Source organism: Mycteria americana, chromosome 14 (genome assembly GCF_035582795.1).
Source record: "Mycteria americana isolate JAX WOST 10 ecotype Jacksonville Zoo and Gardens chromosome 14, USCA_MyAme_1.0, whole genome shotgun sequence".
Classification (NCBI taxonomy): Eukaryota; Metazoa; Chordata; class Aves; order Ciconiiformes; family Ciconiidae; genus Mycteria; species Mycteria americana.
The window spans coordinates 907,330-933,578 of NC_134378.1; the positions used below are offsets into that span (position 1 = coordinate 907,330).

At 40.0% G+C, this 26,249-nt stretch overlaps 1 protein-coding gene across 13 annotated transcripts in view; it reads left to right on the forward strand.

Moving 5' to 3' along the window:
* Window positions 1-26,249, forward strand: part of PHF20 (PHD finger protein 20) — a 76,630-nt gene that overhangs the window by 21,297 nt on the left and 29,084 nt on the right. For 8 of the 13 annotated variants that reach the window (XM_075517548.1, XM_075517539.1, XM_075517537.1 and 5 more), the window contains 6 exons: window positions 2,743-2,822; window positions 6,574-6,961; window positions 7,370-7,477; window positions 8,469-8,645; window positions 9,464-9,637; window positions 19,564-19,842. In XM_075517548.1, the coding sequence (XP_075373663.1) occupies window positions 6,838-6,961; window positions 7,370-7,477; window positions 8,469-8,645; window positions 9,464-9,637; window positions 19,564-19,842 (862 nt within the window). In that variant the 5' untranslated portion in view covers window positions 2,743-2,822; window positions 6,574-6,837. The remainder of the gene's footprint in view (window positions 1-2,742; window positions 2,823-6,573; window positions 6,962-7,369; window positions 7,478-8,468; window positions 8,646-9,463; window positions 9,638-19,563; window positions 19,843-26,249) is intronic. The other 5 variants (XM_075517545.1, XM_075517544.1, XM_075517547.1 and 2 more) reach the window with 2 other exon arrangements.

The window sequence follows — 26,249 nt, forward strand, 5'->3', positions numbered from 1 at the left end:
GCCGCTCCCCATCAGCCTTGTGCTCCAGACCCTTCACCAGCTTCGTTGCCCTTCTCTGCACACGCTCCAGTACCTCAATATCCCTCTTGTAGTGGGGGGCCCAAAACTGAACACAGTATTCGAGGTGTGGCCTCACCAGTGCCAAGTACAGGGGCACAATCACTTCCCTAGTCCTGCTGGCCACGCTATTTTTGATACAAGCCAGGATGCCATTGGCTTTCATGGCCACCTGGGCACACTGCTGGCTCATATTCAGGCGGCTGTCAACAAACACCCCCAGGTCCTTCTCTGCCAGGCAGCTTTCCAGCCACTCTTCCCCAAGCGTTGCATGGGGTTGCTGTGGCCCAAGTGCAGGACCTTGCACTTGGCCTTGTTAAACCTCATACAATTGACCTCGGCCCATCGATCCAGCCTGTCCAGGTCCCTCTGCAGAGCCTGCCTACCCTCCAGCAGATCAACACTCCCACACAACTTGGTGTCGTCTGCAAACTTACTGAGAGTACACTCGATCCCTTCGTCCAGATCATTGATAAAGATATTAAACAGGACTGGCCCCAACACCGAGCCCTGGGGAACACCGCTTGTGACCGGCTGCCAACCGGAGTAAACTCCATTCACCGCCACTCTTTGGGCCCGGCCGTCCAGCCAGTTCTTTACCCAGCCAAGAGTACACCCGTCCAAGCCATGAGCAGCCACTTTCTCCAGGAGAATGCTGTGGGAAACAGTGTCAAAGGCTTTACTGAAGTCTAGATAGACAACATCCACAGCCTTTCCCTCATCCATTAGGCGGGTCACCTTGTCATAGAAGGAGATCAGGTTGGTCAAGCAGGACCTGCCTTTCCTGAACCCATGCTGGCTGGGCTTGATCCCTTGGTTATTCTCTACATGCCGTGTGATGGCACTCAGGATGATCTGCTCCATCAGCTTCCCCGGCACCGAGGTCAGGCTGACAGGCCTGTAGTTCCCCGGGTCCTCCTTCCGGCCCTTCTTGTAGATGGGTGTCACATTTGCTGATCTCCAGTCAGCAGGGACTTCCCCAGTTAGCCAGGACTGCTGGTAAATGATGGAAAGGGGCTTGGTGAGCTCTTCTGCCAGCTCCTTCAACGCTCTCGGGTGGATCTCATCAGGCCCCATAGAGTTGTGAGTGTCTAAGTGGTGCAGCAGGTCACTCACCATTTCCTCCTGGATTATGGGTGCTCCAGTCTGGTCCCCATCCCTGTCTTCCAACTCCAGGGGCTGGGTACCCAGAGAACAGTCGGCCCTGCTAATAAAGACTGAGGCAAAGAAGGCATTAAGTACCTCAGCCTTTTCCTCATCCTTGGTCACTGTGTTTCCTCCCCCATCTACTAGGGGCTGGAGATTCTCCTTAGCTCTCCTTTTGCTGCTAATGTATTTGAAGAAGTGTTTTTTGTTGTCTTTTATAGCAGCAGCCAGACTGAGCTCTAACTCAGCTTTGGCCCTTCTAGTTTTCTCCCTGCACAACCTCGCTACACCTTTGTAGTCCTCCTGAGTTGCCCGCCCCTTCTTCCAGAGGTCATAGACTCTCCTCTTTCTCCTGAGTTCGAGCCAGAGCTCTCTAGTCAGCCAGGCCGGTCTTCTTCCCCACCGGCTCGTCTTTTGGCACCTGGGGACAGCCCGCTCTTGTGCCTTTAGGACTTCCTCCTTAAAGAATGTCCAGCCTTCCTGGACCCCTTTGCCCATAAGGGCTGCCTCCCAGGGGACTCTCTCGACCAGTCTCCTAAACAGGCCGAAGTCCGCCCTCCGGAAGTCTAAGGTGGCAGTTTTGCTGACCCCCCTCGCCGCTTCTCCACGTATCAAGAACTCTATCATTTCATGATCGCTCTGCCCAAGACAGCCTCCAACCATCACATCGCTCACAAGTCCTTCTCTGTTGGTGAACAAGAGGCCCAGCAGGGCACCTTCCCTCGTTGGCTCCCTCACCAGCTGCGTCAGGAAGTTATCTGCCACACGCTCCAGGAACCTCCTGGACTGTTTCCTTTCTGCTGTATTGTATTTCCAGCAGACATCCGGCAGGTTGAAGTCCCCCACAAGAACAAGGGCTAGCGATCGTGAGGCTTCACCCAGCTGCTTATAGAATAGTTCATCTGTCTCCTCATCCTGGTTGGGGGGTCTGTAACAGACTCCCACCACAATATCTGCCTTGTTGGCCTTCCCCCTGATTCTTACCCATAAACACTCCACCCTATCATCACCATCAGCGAGCTCTAAACTATCCAGACACTCCCTGACATACAGGGCTACCCCACCACCTCTCCTGCCTCGCCTATCCCTCCTGAAGAGTTTATAGCCATCCATCACCGCACTCCAGTTGTGCGAGTCACCCCACCACGTTTCCGTGATGGCAACCATATCATAGTTTTCATAGTTTTCATAGATTACAACATTTCATGTTGTAAGATCAAGGAGCAAAAGTCTGTGTAATGATCTCTTGGAGTATTCCACCAAAAATATTTGGGGGTTTTGTGAGGAAAGTATATATCTAAGGAGCAACTCAAGCTTAGACTTGCACCTTTATGTTTACCATAATTATTTTTGGTACCTTCACTGTTTCTCCCTTACCTGGCCGGGGATAAGACCTCTGCTGTTGAAGTTTCTAACACCACAGATATGGCAGCTTTTATCTAGAACTAAATATGCAGCTAGAGTATTGGAGCTGTTAGCAGGTGCTCTGTTAAATAACTTCTGATCTTTAAACTCTTACGTTTTATTTCCAAATTTTAGGTACATACACTGTGAAGTTTTATGATGGTGTAGTTCAGACTGTCAAAAACATTCATGTCAAAGCTTTTTCCAAAGATCAGGTAAGTATTGTGTTTGTGCTACTAGAGTACTCTAAAATTAGCAGTTCAGGTGGCTAGATTTGATGAAATATAAAATATGAAATTAATGAAACATCTCTATTGCTAACATACAATACATCTGAAATAAAATCTTAAAATGAAAAGGTTATGCAAATCTTTGTGGTATGATTTGCAAAGCTCTTAGGTTCATATGCTCGTGAATGCACCTCTTAAACTAAAGAAGTCATAGGCATATAAATAAAACAGTTTTCTAAAAATCATTGGATGATTCAGAATGTACATACTAAAGCTAGTGGTAGGTTACTGAAACACACTTTAGTTGTTTCACCTGTTTGAGATTAGTTTGAATACATGCATCTTAAAAATGAAGGGATGGGAACTATGGAGCGGACAGAAAATACTCTTTCCCAAAGTAACTACTTGATTGTCCTCAGACTTTTAAGGAAGCTGTCTAGTAATCTTTCACTTCACAACTTTGAGAAGATAAGCTTTCTTACTAAACCATGTTCTGCTTCTATGGTTTGGCTATTCTACCAACCCTTCACCTGCTCAGTGCTGTGGGTTCAACCTTCAGCTTGCGATGGAAAGTAGTAGTGAGCCATTCTAAACAAACAAACAAACAAAAACCCACAAAAAAAACCCCAAACAAACAAGCAAAACCCCCCCAAACTTTTGTCCTGCTCCTGGTGAGAAGGAAGAAGTGCTGCTTTGTACTTCAGTTTCATGTGCGGGCACTTTGTAGGAAAGGCTGACAAGTTCTAGTCCTGTGTAACTTGGTTAAAACTTCTTAAGTACCTGCTTCAGAATAATTTTCATTACAGGAATGGTGTTAAGTTTGAGATCTTGCCAGACATTCCTGTGTGGTACCTGTAGCCTGTGTTTTTAGTCATGCCTTCTGCTTTTAGTTTTCTGGAACTTTTGAGTTTGAACAAAGAAACTGAATCCCTCCCCCCAACACAAGTCTTAAATACAGATTCCAATAATGAATATTAATGGATTCAATTTAAACCTGTCACTGTTGTGAAGAGGCATACCATTCCTTGGAGGTCTCCAGGTTTGTTTATCTGCCAGGCTGGGAGGGAAAACTATTTCAGATTTACCACAAAGTGCTCTTAATAGCTTCCAAATGGTAATAATTGTGCCTGGTTAAGGGTTGCTAATACTCACAAGGGAACTACCTGAAGAATTTTCATTGCCATGAGAAATATTTCTACCATATTTAACCTTAAATACATGAAGTTGAACAATATTAGGAAATATTCTGCATAAGAAAGGCAAAATATTTTGTCTCTCCTTTCTCCTTTAGGGAGTTTCATGTTTCCCCATAGCTTTGGGTAGGTTTTGAAAGGAGTTTAAATTTTCTTCTCCCTTTAACCACTGGCTGGGAAGATTTCTGTGAAGCCAAGAGATAAGTTATGCTAGAACTTTTTTTCCTGTCCTTTAGCATAAAAAACCATAAGGGGAGGATTTCCTAGTGAGCTCTGTTTACACAATCAGAAGCAAAGTTTAAAAAAATACTTTTGAGCCACCGGAAAGCTCAAGATTAAGTTGTGAATGTAAGTTACTTAAGGTATGGATTCAGATACAGCACTAATGTAGCAGCATACTGGCAGTGGAAGGAAAGTGTCTTGTTCCTGTTCATTAGTAGGAGAGACTGTAGCTGTGAAGACACACATGGCTCATATCTTAGCTGTTCTTAAAAAAAAAAAAAAAACAAACCAAAAACACACACACACACACACCCCCCCCCAACCAAATAAACAATCCCCCCCTCGCCCAACCCCAAACATCGCCCTCCAACCAACAACAACAAAAAAAAGGAACAAAACCCCCCCACCTGATTTCTAAAGTGAGCAATGTAAGCTGGTTGTCTTTTCTTTAATGACAGTATTACTCTATCCCTGTGTAGAGGGCGCAACATGCTTTATTGAACAATGATGGTAAAATGCTAATGACCTAACGCTAATGCAATGTGGATGTACTTATGCAAGGACACACAGCTTTTAAGAGTTCAGTAACATCAAGAGGTAATTCAGACATACTGTATTTATGGTTCAGTTTCTTGAGAATAATTTGATTAAGATGGTTCACGTGTGTTCCGGTGCCACATATGTGATTCAAATTCGATGGTTCTATGAGCAGCACAACTGATGAAAGCTAATGTCTGGGGGGTTTTTTTGAGGTGGTCTTACTAATGTTTGAGTTTCCACTGAAGCTTCTCCCATAGCTGTAGCATTTAAGGAATTTACAGAAGACGGATTTTTATGATGTCTCTGGTGCTCGGACACCTAGGAAAAGTGTCAGAAAAGTGGTGCTCAGGCACCTAAGAAGGTGAAAGACTTTCTTCCCCTTTGCCTAGCTGTTCTCATGAAATATATAGCAATTTGATCTCACATTTTTTAAAAGTTATTTTTTTTATCATCTCTGTGTCAAGTATGGTTGAAATAGTATCATAGAGGGTGGAGCAGATTGTACATTCACCATTTTATTGCATCAAGATTGTTTCTTAGGACTGTGGTCTGAAAATGGCAATCTTAAAAGGTATCAGTTCATGTAAGCCACATATAGGTAGGAAGATTGGGGTGGGAGGAGGCAAGATGCAGTGTAGTACAAGGAGATGGTGAGTCCCAAGTGTATTCTCAGAATTTTGTATAACTCAAGTCAGCTGTTCTTCTTTCTTTCCCTGAAGAGCTATCAAGAGGTTTTTAGGCTTTCTTGTCCTCTGATCCTTGTTCAAAGTTTAAGCACAACATGCCTTGCTGTGGCTGGAAAGGAATATGGTTGCTCTTTAATGCTTCAAGATTTTAGGCAACAGAAAGAGGGAAATCAGTTCAACTAAAGGCAGTGTTGACACTCGACCAAATAGAAATTATTAATCCAGGCGCAAAGTTAGAAGGTTTCTGTTCATCAGAGCAGAGAATTTCTGGGACAGCCTGTAGCAGGATCATTGGAAGGGGAAAAAAACCCCCAAATCGGCATCCCCCCAGGTGGTATTAATATGAAACCTGATCACAAAAAGGGAAGGACATTGAGTAGCAGTGACCTGTTGATATAGGGGTGTTCTTCCTGGTTTGGTGTTATTATGTAAGAACTATGGGGAAATTAGATTACAGTTGAATATTGTATCGGTAGCTTGCTGGCCAGGGACTATTGAGAATTTTCATGTCCTCTCATGTTGAACACAAATTACAGAAAGACAAAGTTGAAAGTTTTGGTTTTAGATTTAAATGTGTAAATTTTAACATCGTGTGGTTCCTGATGAAGTTGGTGATTGCAGTTGCTTTAGATGACTCTTTACTTAGCATACTTCAGTAGCAGTGATAATTACAAGCTAAATACTGGTCTATTTTGAATGAGACACTTCTGTGAAAGGAGGACACGTTTTGCATCCAAGTGATTGAGCTGTTTGCCCTTTTCTGTGCTCCTGACTCCCACTCTTTCTTCAGTGTCACAAGTAGGCTTTAAGTAGTACTGCAAAAGCTAGTATGGACCTAACCTGCACACGAAGAAACAGCAAATCTCTCATGCCATTGAGTTGTGAAAAGAGTGAATCTGTTGCACTGTCCTGTTGAAGCTGCATGGGTCCTTGAACAGTTCAAGCGCCTTTAAGTTTTAATCTGTGGCTTGCAATAGAGCATATGCTTTTATCCTTTGAAAAATTGGACAAGGATCAAGTCTGCTAAATATAAAGGGGAGGACTTTCAGGTTGCAGTAAGTTAATTTTCATATGTCCTTCTCTTTTTTTTTCTAGAATATTGTGGGTAATGCGAAGCCTAAGGAAAGAGGTAATGAAATTCCGTCATCTCCTGAAAAGCGGGAGAAATTTAAAGAACAGAGGAAAGCAACAGGTAGTGCAAAGAAAGACAAGGATGAAAAGATATTAAAGACTGAGAAAACAGTTAAGCAACCTGATAAAGAAGGAAAATTGATAGTCATCTCAGAAAAAGGCAAGGTCTCAGAAAAGAATATATCTAAGAATGGAAAAGAAGATAAAGAGAATATATCAGAGAATGATATGGAATATTCAGTAGATACACAAATTGAGAAGAAGCCTGAGAATGACAATGTAAAGAGTCCACAGGAAAACACAAAAGAAACTAAACGAAAACGTGGAAGGCCGCCGATAACACCTCCAACAGGTATGTAGCTAAACTTAAATGTAAACATTTTAGTTTATATATCAGAACCCTCTTAAATTTACCTAAAGGAATGAAAAGTATCTTGTTCTTTCACAGCCTAAGTCTCTAGAAACTTAAAAAATTTTAAGCTCATCTTTGTTCAGGCTTGGTTAAGACAGCTGAGAGCGTACTTGTTAGGTTTGGAGCTTCAGTGGTTTGGTCAGAGATTAGATTTAAGCAAGTAATCTTCATGTATTATAAAACACGTCTGCAGCAGGATTAAATGCTAATATGTAGGTGTTGGAAAGCCAGGTGAAACTGTATTTATGCAAGTCCAGTATTTTAAGTTGTGAGGCTTGGGAATTTATCTTTTAAAGAGCTTTGCAGCTTTATATTCAGTCAATTTTTGTTCTCTATCTAAATATGTAGAGCCAAGTTCTCAGACACTGCAGCCCATAACTTTGGAGTTAAGACGTCGGAAAATACCTAAAGGAGGTGAAGTTCCATCAAAGCGTCCCAGGATTGAAAAAAACTTGTGTGAGTATTTTTTGGTATTCAACTCTCACGGTATTTTTACATGTAAGTTCTTGAAGCTTACGTGGAGGGGAAGAAAAACTCTGTAGTATTAACCTTGAACTGTGATATATGAAGTGGCTGAAATGCAGCACCTGTTTTTCTTAAATTGGCCATTCATATGTAGCATCTTCATGCTGAAATTCCCTCCTAAACCTTGGAAGCTGGGTTTGGGTAAAGGAGCCACAAGCTGTGAGTCTTGATGCAGAAGTTCATAGACATAGGGGAGGCAGTGATTATATTGCCTCCAATACATAGAACGTTATAAAAGCCTTTTTCTAGTTGTAGAAACTCTTCAGTTACTAGATGGAGGATCTACCACATTGCTTAGCAGAGAAACTTAAATACTAGATCAATGTTCATGTCATTGCAGTCTAATAGCTTCTACTTGATCTTGGTATACTGTGTAGTGATGTTGAAGAACTTGAGTGTGTTGATGAGGAAAGAAAATTACATTCTCTGTAGTAGTATCATGAACAAGGAGATAAAGATCTGAAGAAGGTTGTCTTTCCCTTCCTTAGGACCACAAAGTCTTAAAACTTCACTGCGCATACGTTATCTAGCTTAGGGTCAAAGTTGAATGTGTGTCTGAATTGTCTCATCTAACTTCTGGTATTACTTATGTCTGTGGGATGGTTGCTGTTTAAAGCAATGTTTTACCAGTAAGATATTGATCTGTATTCTTACTTCAAATCTGTTCCTAAAATAAAAAGTTGAGACACTTATAAGATAGGCTTTTGCTCTATTTTTATGCTTATTTATAACTGTTAATATGACTGTAGCTTTTACGGAGAGGTGTAATCACCCTTAAACAGCCCTTTTGCTTTTTGCTAAACCTCAGTCCTTAAAAAACACACTTTCAAACTGTCACTGGGATGGGAGGTCTTTAAAGTTTGCTTGCAAGCTATTTAGTAATCCTGTAACTGCATGGTACTGTTAAATTTGTCTATTCCAGCTCAGGAAAAATTGAAGAGCTCTTCAGATAACACTGAAAGAGACCAGATCAGGAGACGATCTTCAAGACTCTCATCTAGTATTAGCCATGAGATTTTAAATACAGATCATGTCACAGCTTCAACAGAAATTCAGCCTTTGAAAGATGCGATATCTAAACAGAAGGAATCTGAGAAGGGTAAGCAGCTTCCTGGTATACTCTATAGATTTGTGGTGGCGTGGCAGTCATCTAGTTGTTGCAAGCACTGTATTTTCACTTCCGTAACCTGCAGGCTGTGTATCTGCAATTAAAACCTGATTTCATCAGCAGTGCAGAGAAAACTCAAGGAAAGGGGTTTTTTTAATCTCTGCTGCCCTGATTGCCTTTTGCTTTTGATTCCATCTCCATCAGTAACCCTAGCATTTCTCTTGCGTGGTGGGAGCTTTTCCAGTAGAGGAATAACTGGCCTTGCAAAAGGAGAGCTCCATAGGTTGTAAAATAGCTTAAAGGAAATGTTACGGTTGGGGTTTTTTCTTTTTTTTTAAGGGATGCAGGTTATGCTTGTGAAGATGAGGTAGTTACAAAGTTTTAACGCTTTTAGATTGAAGAAGTGGCCCAAATGCTAAATTTACAGTTTAATCCTTTCTTTGAACACTAAAAACACCAAACGGGATGCTTTTATTCTTAGACTGGGTGGAGATAATGCTCCCTTTTTTGCCCTGTGCTTCACTGCCTTTCCCTTTCAGGGGGAGCTCTGATAATGGTTTGAGGAGACCTGTCCCATTTTAGGCTATAAAGAGTTAGCAGCCTGTGTGTTTCTAAGCAGCTCTAAATTTAGGGGGTTGCTTACAAGTAGCTGTATTGTAAAAACTTAATTTTGTGTTAATACAACAGCAAGCAGTCTGAGCATGGATGGATATTTGTCTCCACCGCAATGTGATGAACACACACATCAGTATTCTGGACTATGCTTTTGTGTGCATTTTACTCAACAAAATTTTTTTCCTCCATTCTAGTCCAGTTAGAAATTCCTGTTGAATCTGACCAAAGTTTCAGTGAACAAGGATCTCCTGGAAACACATCACATAGCACAGCACTCAGTACGGATGCCAGTTTACAGGAAGAAAAAGTTCAAGACACTGAGTCTTCCTCTGTTACTGTCAGAACTCAAGAACCTTCTGCTGCTACAGGTTCAAATTTTGATTTCATACTTAATATCGATGCATTTCTGAAGGCAGCTGATGCCAGGTGTTTCGTACTTATATGAGTGTCACTAACAAAAATTGTGTGTTCTTGCAGTGTTAACCACGGGAGGAAAATGCGTACTCTTATTCTTTACGGGCTCAGTTTTGATCTTATCTTTGGATATTGACAGCAATCTTCCAAAAAGTGGGAATCGTAATTTTTAAATGACTGGGTGTAATATTTTTAGCATGTGAATGGTGAAATTAACAAGTGCTTGTTTTCAGGTTATAATTTAATGTTTGTAATTCTGGATTAAGTTGGACTAACATCTTAAAAGTTGAGGTTCTTTTGTCATTTCTGTGCTGCAGGTACGTGGTAGCATTGATGTTTGGGAATCCTGATTGCGCGTTTCTATATCCTTATGTTTTGGCTTCTGTTATACTTAAGCCCTAGACTATTTAGAGGTTTTAGTGCAAACTTATGAAATAGTTCATACACTTCAGTGTCTCTTAATGATGTGTATATTCTATTTTGTCTTAGCTGGGGAGGGTACTTACCTTGCTTTTTCAAATTAAAATTTCCTATACAGGTAGTAGACTATGCCAAAACAGTGCTGTCCTGTGATTATTTCTCCTAACTTTAATGCTTGGACTTGCAGCCAACTGGGGAAACTTGCACTACAAATTCCCTAGTTTATGCTCTATCAAAGAAGCTTAGTTTTAAGTGGAACAGAGCATTTAGAGGGATTTACAGTTGCTCAGCATTGCTAGAGTAATCTGTACGTGCTAGCTTTCATCCTGTTTGTTGCTTATTCCAAATCTACACTCCTGTTTGCATGTGTCCTCTTTCACCCACTCTTGTATAACTGTACAAATGAAATGTCCTCTCCCTTTCCCACTGATGTCCACCTTCAGTGCAGGAAGGAATTTACCTCTTTTCCTTTGCACAGGTTTGATGTGTAAATGGTCTTTTACTGTTTAAAAATTAGAGCTCTCTTGATCTTGCTCTCCTTCCTAACCAGGCTGATGATCTATCCACCTGTATTCTAACTATGGTATATCAAGAGTCTTTTTGGTTGATGTGTGTTGGGACCATGCCTTTCCTTCCCTGCATTCTGGCAGTGAGTTCAGAAGATAGAGTGGCTGCAGATCTTTTTGCTAGTCAGGCTGCTGTGTCCTTTTCAGTCTGTAAAGTACTTTTGAGTTTAACTTTTTTTTTTAACTGATGGGTTGTAGCTTGTTTTGGCTCGTGAGCGCAAAACCACTGTTTGGTTATTGTACCTGAACAGAACATTAATCTCTCCAATACCAAGGAAATGCTGTTACTCTCTGTATTAGCTCTGAGTACAAGAGCTATTGACAGCCTGACTCCAAATCTCCGAAGCAAAGGAAGGATGTAAAAAGTGTTGCTCCTTCCAGTGGCTACAAATTTATTCCTCCCCTTCTTGTAGCAGGTGGAACCAACTTAATGTACGCTTTAAAGTTTAAGTTGAATACTTCCTCTGACAACCGTTTAGCCTTTTATTTTGTAAATTCCTGCAAATTTTTGGTTTGAAGTGTAGCATTTTTAAGATGACACTTATCTTTTGTATAATCTTTTGGAGGTACTCATTGAACTACAGATTGACAAACCACAACTTTGTTAAGGTCTGAGAATGGTAAATCTTGGCTTTTTGAAAAAACATACTGTATTAACAGTATGGAAAAACTGTGTTAATGGTTACAGATTCTTCCAAACAGTTAATGCAGTATTAAGAAGGCATATGCTGCCATCGCCTTTGTAAAATAATCCAGAAGTAGTCATGGAATATTCTCAAAAATAAAGGAGATTTTAGTTGGTACTGTAACACATAATCTCAAAGCTTTGGGGTTAGTGGTCAAATACTAGTTTAAAAAATGCCTCAAACAAGGGCATCTATTTTCTAACTTAAGTACTCGTTTAGGATGGAGAGCTCTTCAGGGTGTTTCACAAAGTCTTAGTTTCAACTAACTATGAAATCAAAGGCGTTTTGAAAATTTTTACTGGTGTACATGAACTGGGGTGTTGTCGTAGATGTATGGTCACCTTCAGAGAAGGCTTCTTTCTTTTAAAAAAAGAAATTGGGGATCTGAATCAGGGCTATAATGTAGTGAGAGCGAGTATGTGCTCAGCAGTATGTGTTAGTGATTACAGCAAACAAATCACTTCTAGTGGCTATGAAAGAACAAATACACAGCCAAGCCTGTTTTGTCTAAAAATGTTACTTCTCTATTTGTTGCTGATGGGGAAATCTCTTCTCCTTCCATGAAAAAACTTTAGGGAAATGATTGATAGATTTAAGGATTTAGGTTAAACTAAAATACCAGCAGATGTTTTTCCTCTACTTGCATACTTACAGTCTGCTTGAAATTACAGATACAGTTTACAATTGCCTTGTTTTATGCCCTTGAACTTGTATAATAAGTGTTGGGGTGAGATGCTGTGCTTTGTAAGGAAGGAAGTAGGGAGAGGAATTCACTTGTACGTTTGAAATTTCTAAGATAGTATTTCTCAATTCTGCTTTTTCAGCATTTAGGGAGCATAATTTTGGTAGCAGGTAGATGGAGCAGGACACTAGTATAATGCTGATGTGCAACCGAACCATTGGGAGTTCAAACAGCTGTGATCCCTTTGGGTATCTTTTGCCGTTAATACCACTTCACTCTGACTTCCTAATGTATATATTGCTGAGCATTTGTATTTTGGGCTTAAACTGGGGAGAATTCCAGCTGAATGTGCAATACCTACGTGTGTGGTTTCAGCCACACTGATGTTACGTGCGGGATGTGGACTTCTCCTGAGCTTGCTTAACTGGTTACAAGACACAAAGCTGTGGAACGTGACTTGGTTTACTTGCCTACCCAATGCCTCTGGTATAGCTTGTTCACTCTTGACACTGGCACTTCTGTCAGTACTTGAGTGAGCAGGATTACAGTTAATTCAGGAATATGCATTCATTGAATTCTGACCTGAAGTTCAGCACTGTGGTGGTGTCTGAAAATCCACACTTCTGAGCGTGGATTTTGTTTCATTTAATTAAAGCAGTCTCATTTAACATTAGAAGTGCCACAGATCCACCTGGGTGGACATCTAGATGTGGCAAGCAGGTGTTTTTATTGGAGAAAACTCTTAAGGATGGGGAATAAGAACTGTACAGGGTCTTTTTGAGTAAATAACTGTCATGTGAAATCCAAGTACAAAAATATACGTTTCCATACTTAACCAACTTTAAAAATGTTATTCATGAATGGTTTGTTGATAGAGTTTTAAAATTCGTAGATCCTATCGTGGATAAATCTTCTGTAGTTAAAAGTGGATATACGTTTTCCTATACATGCTTCTGTCTTACTCGTGGATCGTGTCTGTACACTCCAGTGCCGATGAGCAGCCTGATGGGGGAACAGTGAGGCTTGGGCTTTCACCTGGTAGTAACGTGTGTGTGTGTGCACAGCAGCATGACAGAGGCCCCTTGGTGTGGGATCTAAAGATGTCTCAAAATCGCCAGTGGCTTCCTGCTCTTGGGGGAGCTTGTAAAAGAGTCTGAGTATGCTGTCCTAAAAATAACTGGTGCTGAAGGCTGAAAGCTTAGTTAAGTGATTTCATGGGTAATTATCAAGGGAACAGATAGACATCTCTCTAAATACTAATAACATTATGTCAAGCAGTTATGTTCTCAGACTGCCAGGTGTATTAAAGAGATTGGGGGTTTGGAAAGGGGAGAAGTATATTCTCAGAGTAGGTGGTGCCGGTGGAAAAAAGGGGTATTTCTTCCGTACAAGATTCCCACAAGATAAAGCATGGAAGTTAAGGTCAGGGATAACTTCTCTTACTTAGAATAAGTTCATGTGCTGGTTTTGGCTGTGATGGAGTTAATTTTCTCCACAGTAGGTAGTATGGGGCTGTGTTTTGGATTTATGCTGAAAACTGTTGATAACCCAGGGCTGGTTTTGTTCCTGCTGAGCAGTCCTTACACACAGTCAAGGCCTTTTCTGCTCCTCATCCCACCCCACCAGTGAGTGGGCTGGGGGGCACAAGAAGCTGGGAGGGGACACAGCTGGGACAGCTGACCCCAACTGACCAAAGGGATATTCCACACCATATGGCACCATGCTCAGTATATAATGCTGGGGGAAGAGGAAGGAAGGGGGGCACATTCAGAGTGATGGTGTTTCTCTTCCCAAGTCACCGTTATGCGTGATGGAGCCCTGCTTCTCTGGAGATGGCTGAACACCTGCCTGCCCATGGGAAGGAGTGAAGGAATTCCTTGTTTTGCTTTGCTTGTGTGTACAGCTTTTGCTTTCCCTATTAAACTGTCTTTATCTCAACCCGCAAGTTTTCTGACTTTTACCTTTCTGATTCTCTCCCCCATCTCCCAGCAGGGAGTGAGTGAGTGGCTGGGTGGGGCTTAGTTGCTGGCTGGGGCTAAACCATGACAGTTCTACATTGTAACCCAGTACTAACTTTTTTATTTGTCTATAGGCTTTAATTCTAGTCACTTGATGGGAATTCTCTTCTTGTAGGAAAATACTACAAAACATAATAAAATTAATAACCTTCATTCTGTTCAATGTGTTGTGTTAGTGTTGTGTTGGCACGGGTGAGTGATGCACCCTGGTAGTACTACTGGTTTTAACTTGCATGATGTATAGGAAGAACATTATTTTTATAGCATTTGAATATCAGGAATTTTTAGGGACAAAAGCTCTTTTTAAAGAGTGTTTTCCCAGTCACTGGTTGGCAGATGATTCAGATTTATAGTAGTTGCAGAGATTTGTAACAGCAAATACAATTTGGAGTGTTTATATGCTTGGTATATTTTTAAAATGTATGTGTCTGTAATGTGTTCTGAAAGGGCAATATAGCGTTGCTTGTCAAAGCTTAAGTTCCTTTTTTAAAATTTTCAGCAAAATTCTGATTAGTTACATGTACTAGAGGATGAAAATCCTATTCTGCTGGTTTTTGGCTCCTCTAATGTTTAGGGACCAGAATTGGTGATTAGGATTTAGGTAAATCAAGTTGTCTTTCAAAAAACTGGGTGACAGTCTGTTGGCAAATTTTTGCAGCCTGTTTAAAGCTCTGTTTCATGTATGTGAAAACAGGCTTAGAAGCACTCTACAGCTATTCATGTGGCTTTACTCTTATGAACTGATTTGACTTTAAAGGTGAGCTGCCTTTGCTTTGCACAGTTCTGCTGTTGTGTTTGTAGTTGTACTTCCCAGAACTCTTAAGACTATTTGCATAGACATGCATCAGGGATGCCATTTGCCTTATACTTACCACATGTTTTTTCTAATTTTGTCACTTTTAGCTTTGGGTTTCAGTTAAGGAGAAGCATAATATGTTTGCATCCAGTTTGAGAGAGCAGTTGTGTATCCTGCAGCTTACCTAGGTAGGCTTTGATTCCTTCAAGGTAGTGTAAAAGTTGTCATTTTAAGCCTAACAATATAGTACATAAAGAAGTCCATCCTGCCTTGCTCGCTTAAGAAAGTTTCTTACAGCTAGACACCACGATCTGGACATAGTGGTTCAGTTACACCCCAAAGTGCAGGTAAAGCCATTTCATCTACCCAGCTGCTAGCCCCCTCTAAAGGTATGTCAAGGTTTGCACAGTAGTGCACTGCACAGTTACAAGTTTTTTTGTGCAGTATAGACCTTCCTGTTCTTATTGTTACAAATTTAGTGCCAGCACAGGGAGAAAATGGTGAGTGGAGGATCCAATGAAATACTGTCTTGAGTAGTTCTTGCCATGTCAAGTAATGTTTCAGGCTCAAAAATCAAAACTTTGTGAACATGTAAGGATCTGTGATTATTGATGCTGTATCTAGTCATTACACCACGCATCTGCTTTATGTAGTTGAGTAGATTCTGGACACGCTGGAAATGCTTGGATGCTGTCCTTACCTAAAGTAGTTTGGGAAGAGCAATTAGGCAAGATGTTCTTTGTTTCACAACTGAGATCTTGAAAGCTAGAGGTTTTTGAAAATAAAGGAAGAAACATAGTTTGGGTGCCAAAATGATGAAGAGGAACACTTTTAGTGAGCTCAAGAAAAACAACACAAGATTTCAGAAGAAATAAGACCAAAGAAATAGGTAATTTAATGAGGAAGCTAGCCCAATAGAGTGAAGAGATCCAAAGCACAGTATAAAAAGTGTCAACTGGGCTGAGTAGAAAGCTGTATTTAAAACGTGGACTGTTATGGAAATAGATGTATTCCCAAGCAAGCACTGGCTCAAAAATGTTCTTGGAATTTTGAAACTGACTGTGCTGAACTGGTTAACATTAGATCCCACAGCTCAACTTCCCATTTGTGTGAATAGATGGAAATGTGAGCGATGGTGTTTTGTCATTGCTATCCAGAATCACCTGTGCGGTTATCCCTGGGATATGTAAAATTTATGTCTGCAGTTCAAGAAAGGTAATGGTAACAAACAAAATAATCTTGAAAATAATAAAGATGGAAACACCAGAAAGCATATGTTCTAGAGAGACTTGATATGTTTATTTTAACAGCAGGTGAAGGAATAATTTGATCTTTGCTTAATATTTCTGTGGAGACCAGGAAATAGAGACTAGAAGTCTCATCAGTTTAACAGGCAATGGTGTGTGAAGATCTAAGGGCTAGAAACTGCAGCAAGGCCAGCTTTATTTGGGGGAAAATGCTAAGTGTTACGTGCACTTTTGGCTTTCTGGGATAGCTTACCAATGTGTTGCAGAAGATGTCACCGCGTGGCAGACCTTCATTGAAGATACTGTGCTGCTGCCAAACATTCCTGTCCCAGCAGGAGTCAATTTAAACAAAGAATCAGTCGTGGGGGGGGAGAAATCTCTTGTGGACTCAGAAGCTTCACATGGTGACATTTTACTGTAAACTTACTATTAAATGTGGTCTTAGCTTGAACCTTGGATAATAGTTCAATGAGAAGTGAGAGAGGTTGCTGACTTGAATGCTGAAGGTATGTGTTTTTCTCTGTAGTGAAAGTTAAAGGAGACACTGTTGTTTGACCGTGAGTCTCTGTGCTTAATATTGTAATGGCTAATTGAATGCCAGGTGAGGAGTTTTAATTTTGGTTATAAACATGGAAGAAATAGCAGATAGCAGGTCTATCATTAACTTTCCTCTGCACTCAGAGAAAACACCCACCAAGCTCCTCTGAAAAGGCAAGTGCCTGAAAATCTGAAGCTAATAGAGCAAAACTTTCTCTCCATAGAAACCAGTTTTAGTACCATGTGTTGTGAGCAAAAATTGTATATATATGTGTAAGGATGGAAGTTCCCCCCTGTAGACGTTGGTGTAATGAGTCAGCTTCAGAGCATTTGGTTGGGAGCACAGGCTCTTCAGAGGCTCTCCTGGGTGGCAGAGTTGGGCAGCAGCTTCCAGCTGTGCCCTGGCTTCAGGGAGTTCTATTGTGTTACTTGTAAAGAAGGAAAATGCCCCCAAATGTGGTAGTGATGCTAATAATTTAAACTTTGTTTCAAACTGTGGCATTGTGTGTGTTTTGTTACTCTGAATAGATTCCTTTTGCATGTGCAGTTAAGTTTTTGTTTTATTTCCTTCCCCTGTGTCTGTTACCTCTGTTTCTAAACTTCAGCTAACGTGATCCGGTGGCTAACATGATCCTGTGCTCCTCTTCTAACTTGTAGCTGATCAGTTAGAAGCTATTCCCTGTATCTTCTCAAGAATTTCTCCATCTAAATGGAGGGGAAGTGCTCTGAGCTTGGATACAGCGCCTTATGACAGTTGTGTGATGGTCTAACAGTTTCCCTTGTCATCTTTGTAATATTTTTTGGCTAAATCTTTGGACCCTATTACCCCCTTCTGCTGCAATTAACTTTTCCCATCTTCATGTTAGTTATTAAATAGAAACAAGTTCTCTTTCATTGTCCTGAATGCTGGTTTTTAGCTTTATAGTCGAGAGAACCTTTCTGCACTTGCTTTCACTAAACCTGTAGGCCATTTCACTGACCATTCCTGAAATGTTTTTCATTCTTTATGAATGCAAGTTTTGATGGTGTACAGTATATTTCAATTTTGGTATTGGCAAACTTTGTCATTCTGCAAGTGTGATCCAGTTGTCTGGCTGCTTTGCAGTCTTATTACCATAATTGCTTGAAGCAGCATCCCTGTCAGGATGTTCTTAATATGGCTATGCCAAAATGTCTTTCTCTTCCTCCTTGTCATTTACCTTTGTGAAACACCCAAAAGCAATGTCTTCATTTTTACTATTTTCTTCTCAAAATTAACTGAATATTCTTTCTTTTAACCAGTGTGATGTGCCTATGATTTCTTAATCCTTCCCTGTACATCAGCCTCCATAGTACCATTACTTGTTTTTTTTTTTTTCTCTCTATGAATGACTTCAAGTTTTGTTTCTTTGTCATAACACAGTACTTAAACTGAGTATGCTTCAGATACAGCATCTAGGATGCTTTTCTTCACTGTGACATAACCTATAAGTATGCAGCTCACCATTTTTGTTGCTACATACTAAAAATTTCTGAACAAGCTGTCCTGTGTTCTTAAACCAAAATGGTGTTGGCACTACCTTTAACACTCCCATTCTATGCGTTCCTGCATATATGCACTTGTGGAAAGTCTTACTCTTTCTGCTCTTATTCTTGTTTGTAATGTTTCTGGGTCCTTTTGTGTTCCTTGTTTTCAACTGCTTCTAATATAATGTCTTAATTTTCATTCATGTTCTGCATACCTTCAGTTTTGTGTCACTGTTGCTAGGTCTGGGTCTTAGCTTTAAACACTTCTTTGTTAATCCTCCAAGTTTGAAAATACTTGTAAATATGGAAATAATATTTTAGTACTGGCAAAACAAATGGAAAAATTATATTTGGCAGCTGTTTTGTAAAAATGACACCTCTTTTTCATTGTCTTCTCATTGGTGAGGGATTTTTTTGATGCTGTGTGTGTATTAGTGATGGATAATTGCCTGGATCTCTTTATATCTGTGTGTTTCCAAATTTCTACGTCTCCTGTGTTGTAATGGGTACAGAGACTGGTGACGGTAATCTGATTTACTCTTAGTTCAAAATGTTTCTTTTGTGTATTTCTTAGCAAAAACATGAATTAAAAGTTTCTGAAATGCTGGAGGAAGAAATAAGAATTTACCAGGTCAAGTTTAGGTATAGCCCTGGGTTGCACAGCAGCGCTCTGTAAAACAAATGCCTTAAAACGTTCTTCCGTTTGAGTCTGAAGACTTCCCTTGCTTTTTTTGAGAAACTAATTAACTATCGCTCATAGGGGACTTTTTTTTTAACAGATGCAAGCAGTTTTCCTTTTGCTTAATTTCATTCTTTCACTGCTGCTTGAAAATGGAAATAAATTTAAATTTTACTTGAAAAATGTAGTTCTGACATACTGCTTCCATTGTTCTTGGAAGTAACCAAACTTCGATGGTAGGACAAGGTATCCAGAAAGTAGGCAGCAAAACAGTTATAAGCAAAGCAGCAGAACTCTTTTCCTTGGAAAGTGCTTTCACCAAGGGTGTGAACAGTTACAAACTATTAAATAGGTACATGATAGAACATAATTTTCAGTGTTCTGACTAAAATACACAATCTCTATGTAATTCAGTCTCGTATCTATAGTAGCACTATATACAGTGATATTGGCTGTCGGGCAAGGAACTCATGGAAGCAAAAATGTTCTTCTCTGACAGCAACTCATCCATAAAAACACTGGCATTGTGACAGCCAATTTTTAAGAGCATGGTAGGGCAGAGTTTTCCCTTAAAAGCTATTGATCTTAAAGGCAGATGCAGCATTAATTTTATTTTTAGCATTTCATAGCTACTATGTTCGAATGCGTGCCCATTTCTTAACTTTTTTGTTGTTTTAAGTTTAGGAAACCATTTGATAAAAATAGCAAATGCATGGGGGAATTTATCTGTTTTGTTCTTACAGTAACAAAACCTTGTAGGAGAGCAGATTTTCTTGCATCAAAAAAAGCTGCAACTGTTGATCAAGATCACAAGTTTAGATGCAAGTTCTTGGACTGTTCAAAATCCTTCCGCAAAGCCAAGTTATTGCATTATCACATGAAATATTTGCATGGAGTGGAGAAGGCTGCAGAATCACAGCAGAACCCTGTAAAAAGAAATATTCAAACCAGAGCTTCTTTGGCTTCTGAAAAAGCTAATCAAGAAAGGTCAAAAAGAGGACGGACCACAACTGGTTCATTGTGTAAGTATATTGCTGATCTCTTCCTTTTTTTTCTTTCTTTTTTTTTTTTCTTTAAACAGCAGCAAGCAGGAAAGAGCAGAAATCTATTTTCTTTCAGGCCAAAGGAGTGTCTTTAGGGCTCCATCTTAGCATATTTCTTTGTGGAGAAGAAGCATAATATGTGTAAACACTATGTTTTAGAGAAGATAAAACTGAAGAAATTCCCTTATCTGGAAATATAGATCATGTTCTGTAGTGAACTGACTACCCAGCTCTCTTATTCCTTTGTAACAATTCACTTGAGTATTAAACCTCTGTTCTTTTTTCAAAACTACAATTCCCTGAATTTCTGATGTGTGTGGTTTGTGTTTTTTGGGGGTTTTTTTGTTGTTTGTTTGTTTGTTTTTTCCCCCTTGGCTTGACAAACATCTAAATATTATTGTTCGAAGACTTTTGTCCTTTTCTGTATTAAGGAAACAGTCTGGGTAACTCCAGTTCTCTCCTATTTCTTATTTAGTCTGACTTCAAGAGTAAAGACTATGAAATGTATACTTAGCTAGAAATCCAGTACCAGTTTCTGCAGTATTTACAGTTCTCGTTGCTGGATCTGTGGGGAAAAAAAAGTCCTAGTATTTAACAAATGCAATTGCTACAGCTGTACTTGAAAAAGATCCTCACACAATTGATGGGTAGTGGAAAGGGATAAAAACTTAATGGTTAGGAAAAAAAATCAATTCTTAAGCTATAGCTGCTTTGCAGTGTTCAGAATCACATTAACTTCTGCTTCACTGTCTCATTCTCTGAAGTGCATTCTTCCTAGTGTCTTGCATAACATCAGAGTGGCAATCTAGGTCTAGTTGTGGACTGCAGTGTTGTTGATAACCTATCCAGACTTTGTTCTTGTGGACTGACTTCTCTTTGTACTGCAGGTCCATAAAAATTGTCATCGCTTTTGTCTTCTTATTGAGTCTGTTTTATAAAATCCAGCTTTCTCTTTGCTGAATTCCCTGGTGGTTTTTGTCTTTGCATTTGATCTTTCATTTTAATTAAGGATTTCAAAGTCTTGGAAGTTGTTCACTGAGCTACAGTTCAGTACAGCAGAATATATCTAGCCTTACTTTGCTTCATGTCTGCTTTTCCTAATGTATCCAGCAAACGCTTTTTCATTTGAGGTGCTACTGCCTGTTCCTAACAAGATAAGTGTAACTTAACATACTGCTACTACATGTAAACTTCTATACCCCAAGTACTTCTGCAACTTTAAATAATGAATTTGGTTAAGTAGAGGAAGATTTTTCTTTCAATGCATTAGGATGTGCCAACTTGTGTGTATTATGCTTTGCATGCAGCTTAAATGAAAATGAAGTATGGCCTTGAGAAACACAACTGAGATGAGCGCTTTATGAAGAATAGCTGCTAACAACTGCACACTGATCAAAATAGGCTTCTTGCATGTTGTGCTCTTCCATAAACAGACTTCTGTTCTGCTTTTTGTAACTGTGTAATTATTTCGGTTTGAGAAGTTGTTTTCCTGTGATTTTCTTGAATGAACTGACTAGTGACTCAAGATCTTGACCCTTTCATTTATCCTTTCCCCCAAGTGCACACTGATGGTTTGATGTCATCATCTTGGCTGCACTGCAGGCAATTCTTTACGGTGTTGAGTTGTAACCATATCTGCTTATTTTAAGCCCCATCCCTTTCCTTCCCCATTTGTGGATGGATACTTTTAACCTGGATTGTTTCGATGATATGCTTCACAGCATATCCCTGCAAATAGCCCCTGGGTTGTGCTGACAGCTGTTGAACAGTGCATCAAGGTGGAAGGTGGACTGTAAAGTTTTCAAGTCACCTTCACTGTCAAAGCCTGCTATTGTGGAGCTACAGTAAGGTTTTTCTTGATGAAGAAAAGTCACACTTAAGTCCTTATCTCACAAGTTGGGTTTTTTGTGGTTTTTTTTTTGAGTTCTGGGACTCCTTACTGTTTCTGCTACACATTAAATTATAAATAAATAAATGGTGGGGTGGATTGTTGGCTAGATTTAAAGTGAAAATACTTATTGTACCTAAAGTTCTAGGAAGTTATGCAATATTCAGAACAGTAGGAAAACCTTTTCATTGTAGTGCTTAAAATTTAGCATTTTGACACATAGAAAAGAAGATGGATGTAATTGGTCTTCAGTGACCGTGTTGTGGGATGCAGGAAGCACCAATTTAAGTGTAACTACTTTGCAGTAAAGTGGAGAGTCAAAATTTCAACATCTGAAATGTAAATTGTGCCATTTGGCATTGGCTTCAAAACTTGAGTTAGCTGGAAAGGTTAATGTGGAACTCATCTGTCCTGTCTCTCCCTTTTCCCTAAGAAGGATCTTACCTTTGTGGTGGCAAATTTGACAGATACCTCTCTAAATTCTGTAGTGGCTCTTCATTGAACAGAGGGGAAGGAACTACCCTTGCCTAGCTTGTATTTTAGATATGCCTTACTACTCTGAACAGAATGATGCAGACTTAAATGGCTACTGAATGCATTCAGGCAATACCTCTTCTCTTTAATTTATCAGGAAATATTATGAGTTCATTATGATGAAACAACTCTTTCCCCCAGCTCCAATACTTAACCTCTGTGAGTAGTGCTGCTATTTGGTCTTTACTGAAAGAATTTTTGTCCTGATAGAGAATAAGGCAGTTGATTTTATGTCCTCCTGGAATATGGGAGATGCAGGCATTTCTGCCCTCAGCTCTTAGGTGGTGTTGCACCTCTGCAGGTGCATTATAGAGCCACCTGCAGCCATTCTGTTAAAGAGAAGAATCAAGACCTGCACTAATATGTATGTGGGTGCATAAGCTTAAACAAGCTTTTTGAGCATAGGCTGCAGATGGCTTCTCAAAGTCTGTCTTGCAGGAGAGGGTTGCTTAGGTTTTTGACAGTTCAAATTGAGGTGTTCTATCAAATTTATCACTTGGAAATTGAATTTGGTATAGTATCTGTTAAAATTTTTGGCAGCTAGTTACTTGATGATTGCTGTAATAAAAAAAGGAGTAGAACTACATTCCATGTTCATATGCATTAACCTTAAGATAAGCTTTTTTCTTTGTGATCCATTCTCTTTCTCTGCACAATCACTTTAGTTTACTGTTGAAATATGTCATCCCATCCTGTGAATTGTGCCCTACAAACACCGTAAACAATTTCCTCTGAAGGTGCCAGTTTTCTCTTTCAGATATGTCTGTCCATCCATGTTATTTTATGTGAAGTGCCTGCAAAAGGTTGTTTTTAATAAACCTAGTTTTTTTCCTGAGCTAGACCACTCCAAGGGCACGAGGCATGGAATAGCTTCATTTCATTCTTTGTACCTGCAACTCATAATTTTAACATCTGAATTGTCTCTCTTTTTTGAGTTTGAGTCTTTCTGAATTGGTGGCTTTCATTTTTTAGTAAAATCTTTTCATTTGGAGGTTCAACAAAATTCAGTTCATGTCCTTGTGTTGAACAATTTTTCTGAAATCTGAAAGTCAACTTGTACCAGGCTTTAGTGCTTGCACAGCTGACGCACCTCACATCAGACCTTGGAGATGCTCTATACTTGATAAGTACTGAAGATTTATTGGGAAACTCTATCCTCATTAGATGTGAACAACTAGGGGAGTTGATAGGCGCGTGCAAGGAAATGCCATCAAAACCTTCACTAAGCTGGCTGGTGTACTCTTAATACCCATGTAGTGCTGACAGACTTGATACTGCCCTCAGCACAACTCGTACAGGCAGGGACGTCATCTGTTGATACCCTTACACTCCCAGGACATAGTTCAGTTCACTTGAGGAGTCTTGCTCTAATGGAAGTTAAACCTGGTTTTGAGACTTGAAAAATGCCATGCAGTATTAGGCTGCAGTTTTGGTATGTGGGTATATAATGGCAGCATGAGTCTGGCAAGTTGCTGCCAGTCTTGGCTCTGCTGTTCTTGCCATGAGGAAGAAAAGAAAGCAATGGACCTACAATTTGTAGTTCAGAGACTGTAGAAAATCTGTCCCTACTGAGGAGTCCATAAAAGGTACTTCAAGAAAAAAATGTGCATTTTGTCAGTAGGTTTACATTTTTGTACGTGACTTCATTGTTAGAAAATAATGCCTACTCAAAGTTAGTTACAATATGTCATGTTAATGCACAAGTGTCTTAATGCCAGGAATACGTGTAAAGAAAAAAGGGGTCTCATCTTTACCTGTGTTACTGATGGGATCCTAACCGTGCGTGCATAGGGAACAGGTTGGCAAACTTGCTTTGACAGCTTAAACATATAAGGCATCCAGTTGTCAACTGATAGCTGTTGATGTGTGAACCTCTGGCATGTGGCTTAGGGGTTTTCAGCGTGATCCTTTGGGGGGGTTTCCTGTTTCCTCTGAATATTGGCTGATGGATGCCTCTTTGCTAGGCTGTGGAATGTGCATGGGTGACCTACAAACACAGGGTTTCTCATTAGAGTAGGTGAAGATCAGCATTAACACCCTCTGTGTTCTGCAGAATTGCCGATCAGCTTTGTGGCTTATCTTGAGATATATTGCATTTAGTTTGTGGAGGAAGGCTGTGTGAAATAGTTCAGCTGTAAGCCAAGGTGAAATATGGTATTTCAGTTCTTGAAAATACCAGTGGATATTCTCAGCAAATGATCTCTCAGCTGTGGATGGTGAATATTGTCTAATTCATAACACTTGGGAATTCAGTCTCTTTGCTTCCTGTGAAGGCTGAATTATCTTCTTAACTGAGGTCTGACATCTTTTGTGTTCCATCGGACAAAAAGCTATTGCCTTGCCTGTCACTGAGTCTTGACATACTTAGAAGTTCTCTTAAGGCTCTGTCCTTGTGGTTTCTGCATGGTTGAGGTGGTTTCATATCTCAGGTCTGTATTTGTTAGTTTCTAAGATCCTTCACTGCTTCTGGATCAGCTCTTTATATGGAAGAGGATACTTCTCCCAGGCTCAGAGAAGAGAGGCCTGAAAGAACTCTGTAGAAGAAGGCTGTGGGCAGTTAATCAGCAAGCCTCTTCATCTCCAGTTTATGAACGTATCTTCTGTTCCTGTTAGTGGTATTTAGCGTCATCTGAGCCAGAAACTAATCTGCTGGTGTTTAATTCCAACTGTTCAAGAACAGTGAAACTGTTCACTGCCCTGGATGTTAGGAGGGCTTTTGTGGTCTATTTGTAGAGAATTGTATAATTCTAATGATTAATTAGATATGTTAGGAGGGCTTTTGTGGTCTATTTGTAGAGAATTGTATAATTCTAACGATTAATTATATTCTGGATCATAGAGGTATTAAAGGGTACTAATATCTGTTTTGTTTTTTGTGTGAGTTGGGCATCATCAGGAATGTGTGGAAGTTGTAGCTTACATGCCACCTGTGTCCCACCTCAGGATTTCTCTTAAGACAAGTGCAGGTGTCTTCATGGGACCTTGATAGACAGCTTTAGGAAATGCATAGGAGTCTCTTATGCACTTCATAAAGGGAGTCTCTATGAGCATAGTCCTGCTGTTCGCTACAGACTCACAGTACACTCTTGTTGCCTGGTAGTCTCAGTAGAGTGTTTACAGGGACAAGTGACTTGCAAGAGAGGTTGTTAGTTGTAGCACTAACAAAAGTTGAAGGTTTTGTCTACGTAAATACAGTGTATTGTGTGCTCTGTGCTGGCCTTTCTTGAAACTGCAAATCGGGAGTGACTGGGAGGAGGCAGAGGAGTAGGAAGCCTTCTGGAGAGTGAAGGTTGGCTCAGGGAGTCAGGAGGATGAAAGCACATGGCACGCTCTGCAGGTAGTGCTGACACAGAAAGTCTGAGCTTGGGAAATATGCAGGTTTTAAAGGCATATACCTAAGTACAAGTTCTTGGTTGTGGTTGTTAAGGTAAGTAATTGCTCTTTGTCCTTTTGGGGGTAACTTTATAAATTGGCCTGTCTGAATTATACTTGAAAATGTTGTATTGAGAGGAAACAGGACACTAAATGTGGAAGGCTTACAAGTTTGGGTCTTCATGGCACAAGTTTTAATGTTTACTTTCCGAAAAGTTTAGGATAACTTTCCTTTTTTTTTAAATCTCATCTTCTCAAATTTAGTTGCAACTTCTAAAATATATTTCAGAGTGCTCAAAGATCTCGTAGACCCTCTAAACTTTTCTATCAATAGAACAGAAGGTGTTTCAAAACTTAACATAATTTGTTGATAACTTTGTTTGTCAGTTATTGAAGAAAATACATCTGGTGTATGATAGAGTACCCTTGAACTCCCCCAGGATAGTGTTAACTGGTGACTGAAAAATCTTACAGAAATGTATTAACCTTCCTGTGTCATAAAAGATATGACATTCTTGGCAAAAATCTCCTTAAACTTCAGTCTTGCAAATGTAAAATACATAATGGAAGCAAAATATTGTTTTGTTCCACC